General features: G+C 46.3%; 1 protein-coding gene across 1 annotated transcript; it reads right to left on the bottom strand.

Moving 5' to 3' along the window:
• Nucleotides 1-888: 888 nt before the first annotated feature.
• Nucleotides 889-1,194, bottom strand: T265_01705 (hypothetical protein; the record flags this gene model as incomplete). The annotated part of the gene is made up of 1 exon (XM_009165771.1): nucleotides 889-1,194. One exon carries the CDS (start codon nucleotides 1,192-1,194, stop codon nucleotides 889-891), a length of 306 nt encoding a protein of 101 aa, XP_009164035.1.
• Nucleotides 1,195-7,285: the final 6,091 nt, after the last annotated feature.

Here is a 7,285-nt window from a genome sequence, read left to right as displayed (position 1 = left end):
AATCACAAAGTTCAGTAGATTAAAGCAAACTGCCTCTGTGTATCTTCAAACAAATGACCCTGAAGACGAAGACCTCGAACTCATCTCGGATTTTCGGACCAAAGAGCCGGTCAGCCGAAGTTCAGTTGTCCAAATGAAGCACCCGTATCCTCAAACTGTCCTTGAATAAACGTATCTGAGCACCTCCTCAGCGTATATAATAACAACAATAATAACGATGGTCGACAGCAATGTCGGCAGTGTTTGCGCTTAGCTGTGCCCGTGTAAATTGGCCTAAGCCCCTTACAAGTTCGACTCAAAACAGGCAAGGCACAATAATAAATGTGAGCTAACTATTAGGGAGTGCTCCCCACTAGCTTCCATGAAATTCCCTACTGCACGCACGAATAATCACGTGAACTCAAAAGTTCCCCCTCCCCAATCAAACCCGTATTTACGCATGAATTACGTCAGCTTATGCCACCAAACCGCCCCACTTCCTCAAATCATCGGTGAACGAAACTGCGGCAGCTATAACTACTGTACGCAAATGCAGTGGTAAGTACAGCTAATAACGATGACGATGATGATGACACCAACGGACAACTTTGACATTTTCGAGACAGCCCGCGGTATCAGAAAAACTTACACACTGCAACTGAACCAGACCCTTCGCTAGGACGAAGAAAATGGTAAAACATTACTACTCCCGAAAAGAAGAAGTACGCGGTACCTAGAATCATCACTTAAATGTGTCAGGTGATCCGTCACAAGTACTAAGTTTGGATTTCCGTGGGGTGCTGCTGAAGACAGAAAAAATAAGGATAGAACTTTTACCCAACAAATGGTTTGAAGAAAAATCTACACGAGAAGGCAAAAGTATTTGTACTGTAGAAAAGGTTGGCAACGTTAACTGAGGGTGCTCCGCCGACCCTCGCCTTTTTTCCGTTTCCCCTTTCCCTTTAGTTCCCTTAACCGTCTCATTTCATCACGAAAATCTGCATGCTCGTCGCGAAACAGACCAAGGTATCGGAGTTTGACGAAGATATTGTGATATTCTTCCAAAGGTGGATAGTAATTGTGAAGAATCACTGGTGGTGGTTGAGACTGCATCAGACTGACAACTTTCTTTGACTTTTGATCGATCGGACGACCAACATCGACAAAGATTCGGCCAGCTAACAGGGTCATCCGCTTCGCATAACTGCTGCTCATTCCTGAAAACAAGGATCAAGAATGAAATTCAGTTTCAAAAAGCAATACACTGCAAAAGTAGTAATTTTTCTAAGAGCCATATGATAAAGCACCAGGACTGCCAAGGTAACACGTGACAAGTGATTGCAACAGGAATCGCAAAATGCCGCGTCCCAAGGTACGGCCATTCTTGAAGCCTTCCATCCGTGAAACCACGTTGTCGTCTGCCATATTGAACACTAAGCACCTGTCGGATCAGTCAACCTAACACGAGAGAAGCTGGCCGTACATAAACTGTACGAGTCAAAATGTTATACCCTAATTCTTGCAAATGAGTCGTGAATCCGTAGGCAGTCCCAAAACGACAACTGCCGCTGCAGCATGCCGCCTCTGGTAAAATAGTCCACATTTACCAACCTGCCGCGAGTTCAAAACAGACGTTTTGAATTCAGATTAGTTGTCACAAATAAACCTTTGTGAATATTCCCGCCAATTAAGTGGCATGCACACGCGTTTCAAAAGGATCGACATAACTGAAGATAAAATTGTCAGATATAGGCTGGGGGAGTCGTTCAGCTGTAGCATCCTTTTCGGTGCCTAGCTGCCATGCCACACGAAGGAGATATGAGGGCTGAGATATTGCGTGGTTGCCCAAGCCTAGACAGGGGAAGTCGAGAGACGGAGGTTGAGTTCAAACCACGGACCTTCCGGTCAGTAAATTCGCGCTCTAACCACTTGGTCGATCCCGCTATAGCCTGGGACGCTTTCATGTTTGTCATGTCTCCCGAGTTGGATCAGAATGAATAGAGATTTCTGTCCAGAATGAACTGGCCATCACAGAGACTGGATCTTACCGCAGTATGGCGGTTTGTGTACCCCATGACCCAAAAAGCTATGCTGGAGAAATGTACGCGAGAGTCACAGGTTGGAAAGTGGGTAGGACCTGACTTACAGGCTCCTAGTCCACCAGGCTGACGGTTAGCAAATGTGTGGTGATGTTCTCCCTAGAAATTTAGGGTATTCTGGCAGTCTTACATAACTGTCGCTGTGCATTGCGGTCATGATTTCGAGCTAGAGGTTTGGGTTGAGGAACCTAATCGTACTTCTGTCTACGCCTGAGTGTCCTAGAAGTATCCAAGCCCGCGTGCAACCATGAATTCCACACTTACGGCTAATCTCCGGCGACATCGGCCATCGCCTGGCGTCTTGAGTCAGGCCGCCGCACACGCTGCATACACCAGGGTGAGCAAGCAAAAATACGCTGCTGCTGAGGCCTTCTTCTTTTAGTTTCAAATATTCGTTTTCTGTCCTTCCTTATGTCGTTGCCGACCACATATTTCACTACACCAACACTTAAGTGCTGACATATCCGTCCGCCATTCATTGCTGTCGCAAACAATATCTGCAGTTAACTCGGCCACCACGACCATAGGCATTTCAAAGTCACACTTCAAACTCCGATAGTCAAGTCACCCAGTGGCGTTCGCATTCCGAAATTAGCCGGACAACAGATTGCTCTTGCATGTACGCTGGACTCGCCTCCTATTGATGTGCGCTGTTTCTCCGAGATGACTCAAGTCGCAGATACGGTTGTTAAAGTAACCTTCCCACTGGTTTCCTTTCGGTCTTGCTCAAGCAACTGTGGGGATCCAGAAGGCGATGTGACTGGTTCTGTAGGGGTTGCCATTGTCCGAAGCCACTGAGCAAAATGGCCTCCGTTGGAAAGATTGCTTGCTTATTGTCGCCTCTGTGTGGCTCGTTTTGCAAAGTTTGTGATAGTATCCTGTAAATGTGCCGAAAATCTCTACCTGTTCATTGTATCTGCTTACACTCCAAAATACTGTAGTACTGATACTTGAAAAGATAGTCTTTACGACACTTTGAATGTGTTGTTGTTCCCGTGGTTGTCCGAGATGCACCCTGCTGAGGCTGGGTGGTCGTCCAGGAACGGAATCGAGAGGCATGGACAACGGCGAATGCCTGCCGCCGTTGTGCGCTAACCACAGACCGTTTGGGTGCAGTATTAACTTCCGAATAAACCGGATCCACTTGACCACACAATGCCCAGTGCATGCGAGGGAACCTCCAACACGGATACACCACACCACCACTAGCTATAGGCGGCGTGGATCACTTACTGATTGTCGTTAGTTCTGAAACAGGTATGCGGATTCAGACCACGTACTTGTTCATTACTGCCGCTCCTTGTGTTTTACGGGGACGCCCAAGGCGCGTATACTTCGCCGAACTATTGAGAATAATATGATAATAATCAATCAGCTGAATCACCCTTTCGGTGCCTAGCTGCCATGCCAACCGAAGGAAGCACGAGGGTTGGGATACTGCCAGCTTGCCTAAACCTAGACAGGGTTCGAACCATAGACCTTCCAGTCAGTAAACTCGCGCTCTAACCACTTGAGCCATCTCACTCCACTATTCAGAAGCTATTGACCCTGACTACTTACTGGAAGCCCTTTTCGGATAAGACGTCTTTTGATGTTGACTCATAGCTCGTCTAATTGATTTGTCTCCATCTGAGCGAAAAAGATAGTTGTGCATACTTTCAAAAAAGGGTGCTCGCAGAGAGTGTGGCAACCACTTTATCTCTTTGAATCTGGCATACCCGGCAAACAGAAACGCTCGACTTCGAGCCATCGCATTGCTCTCATTCAGTTATTCTCTTTATCCTTGCTGAATAAAGCAGTAACTTCAGAGACCAATGCACTCTGGTTCAGTTTCTGAGCTTGAAAACTAAACTGCATTGAGATGAATAAGCTTGGTCCCGTTGCAGCCAGACGCCTTACGTCGTCTGTTTCACACCGTTTTACGAAAGCGCGTGTAGACGGGACCCGGGGACAGTAAACAGGATTCCGGTAAGGAAGGGGTTGCGTGGACCACATATTCACACTTTGTCAAGTGTTAGGGCAACGGCATGCGTGTTCCTTTACACAGAGAGTGCATTCGATTGTGTCGACCACTTGGTTCTTTTAAACATACTTGCGCAACAGAGTATGCATCAAACGTTCGTGATTACCATGCGCTGTTTATATTTAAGTTTGTGGGTGTGTGTGAAGGTACGATTTCCTTAGAAACTTCGCTACAAGCAGCAGTGTCTGGCAAGGATTTCCGTCTTTTTCATTCTTACTGCGCGAACCAAGTGGTGAACAGGCAAAAAGAAATGAAGAGTGTTACAAAACCTTTAGGCGCTGTTCATCTTCGAGTATGGCGTTAGCGTGCCCCACTCTGTGCTTGGATAGAGACAGTGAAAGTCTGTCTATCCACGTTGTCTGACTGGGTTTTGGAGGTGTATACACTTCAGATGTTTATGGTAGGCTGACCGTAGGTCCCAGCCCTGTCAACGTTTTCCCCACGATAGAACCTTGTTGTAAAAACTGGTATGTACGTGCGACAGTGAAGCACCAGTGTTCATCATTAGTGTTGCCGTCAACAATAATGACGACGACTATGATGAGATAACAAAGGTGCTGCTCTTGTTTACAAAAACCGAATAGCCGTCTTCTTGAATTCGTCCTCCTGAACGTTCTTGGATATCCATTGACTTTCACTCAAATGTAAACGAATGCTACAAAGCAATTCCAACAGACGCTAAACGGAGTTGCGAGGAAACATATTACTCGCATGCCTGATCAGTAGTATCCACCGATACACCAGTAGCAATCCCACCGGCATATTCAATACCACAAAGCTCGATATGGTTCACTGGTTGAAGCGCGAACACCACCTCAGCAGCTCAACTGCTCTGATCTAGGCTTCGGCAGCCTGGCGGTATCTCAGCCACCGCGCTTCGTTCGGGTAGCATGGCAGTGAGGCACCAAAATGGTGCTCATCATTATCATCATCATCATCGACAGCATGACATCAGTGTTCAACACCGATGCTTCACGGCTGAAATGGTGCTGCACCTGAACAATTTTATTTCTTCGTTTACTTTCCTATTCATTTTTGTTTTTTTTTTATTATCATTCAACGCCAGTATGTCACGGATCGCTACGATCTACCAGGCGTTTGCGACAGTTCAAGAAAACGTAACACACAAACATCGAACCTGAGTATGGAGTGCAAGTTTTTGTAGCATCAACACCACCACCGAAGACTGTGACGTCGGTCTTGACACCGATGCTTCACTGCACAAAGTCTGTCTAGTAATATTTCGAGCTTTAAAGTTAAAAAAATTAAAAGGATCAGGTATGGACTTTACGCTAGACTACCTCAAGAATTCTGGGATCCCCCCACCCTTAGACGCTCAGACAGTGCTTTGGACACAACAATGAATCAGTGACGTCGGAAGTTTTGTTACACTGGGGGTCCAACTGACATCCCTTTGGTTGCTACATTCACCGCAATTATCCTTCTTGAAAACGGACAGTATTATCGAACCAACCCAGTCATTTCGGATGGTCCCTTTCTCTGAAGTAGATGAGAAAAGCCACATGAGCAGTGGTTGAGGAGTTAACCACTGTCCTTTAACGGCGCAGGCGATAAGTCGTTGATCAGCAGCACGATGGATTTTGAGTAGGAATATACACTCAGACACTTCTGGTGCCGAAGAAAGCACCATATTTACAGTCCACATCTCTGTCAAACGTCGACAGCTCGGATTGGAAGAAGGTCGTCAGCTGCATTGTTGTTCGGAGTATTCTGTCCAAAGGCCCGAAATTCTTCGCCAGACAGCAGAGAGCCATTGTGGTCCATGTTGGTCTCAGTGACAAGGAGCTCCCGAGGACATGTCGACCGAGGTGAGTGAAACAACCTGCGGACTTTGCTAGCATTTCTCCCTTCTTCCATTTATCTGACATTAGTGATCCCCGATGCTTCCCGGTCTGCATGAGCACTCAGATTCATCCGGCGTCGGAGAATGTGTCGAGTGGGGTTGCAGTTAGGGCCAGAAGAGTACCCGTCGACGAGCCTCTTGCAGAGACAACGCTTGGAACAAGCCGGCTGGTTTGTATCGAAGGTAGAGGTTCTGGAAAGCCCCATCCAGTAAAAATACCTGATATCAAATCAGTGAGTAGATCTTGCAGAAGTAACCTCCGAAACAGGTTTAACATATGTCTCCACGGGAAAAAAATGAAACACTCCGAACAATCCAGGGGTTATTATTACGCACTCCATATTCAAATGATTCCCACTATAACGGGCATTAATGACGCAAACGAATAGTCTATGATATGCGCAGATGTGTGCTGACCACGGATATATGGTTCTTACAACGCAGAAGGCGCTCTCGGTTGTCAATATGCCCCGTTTCCGACCCAGGACCACCATCCAAGCGGGTCTCAGCAGCGCTGAGGCTGCTTGTGTGGGCGTTCATGCTACCAGAGACGACAGAAGGCCATGTGTTGAGTGAAAGCATTCGCTAAAGACATCTTGCCTCTCATAGACGCCGCTACAACCAATACGCCCAACTCGCACCTGATTGGTTGAAATTCCGGGGCACTGGTGTCTCAGCAACAGGCATCCTGTGATTGATCCTCAATGTGAAACTACTAATCAATCTCCCAGTATGTACCGGATGCTGAGTACCAACGTCCAAGGTTGCCGAAGTTCTGGAATGCTGTCGTTATATACACATGGCTTACGGTGCGCTGAATACGTTGTACTTGCCCTGGGTATTTCAAACACCGTGTACCTTTATGGTGATCCTTCTGACCATTGTACATTAGTGCTTTCTTTGTGACTTATCATCACTCAAATCGTACCCCTTTCTATCTCTCACTAAATCTCAGCTTATTCCCCTTCTCTTCATAACGAATAACTTTTGTTTAAATGAAGGCAAAGAAATATGGATGAATACACACAATACAAATTCCGTACTTCGTGAAAGGCGTGCTCCCTTCTTGATGTGTCGAGTCACGCTGTCAGTGAATTAACGAGCAGTGATCTACCTTTCAGACTACGATGGGATAGAAAGTATCTAGGAATCTATTAAGGAAGATTCCAGGAAGGAGATCGATTTGGATTTATTGAAGTGGTAATAACTAGCTGTACCAACAAACTGCCAGTTGTATAATCTCGCCTATTTTTACTCACTTGATTTGGCCACTTTGAACTGGTATTTGCTAGCGTTATCCACTACATAATTGGTGAGCCT

This window comes from Opisthorchis viverrini, assembly GCF_000715545.1.
Source record: "Opisthorchis viverrini unplaced genomic scaffold opera_v5_18, whole genome shotgun sequence".
Taxonomy (NCBI): domain Eukaryota; kingdom Metazoa; phylum Platyhelminthes; class Trematoda; order Opisthorchiida; family Opisthorchiidae; genus Opisthorchis; species Opisthorchis viverrini.
This window is presented reverse-complemented; position numbering and strand designations above follow the sequence as displayed.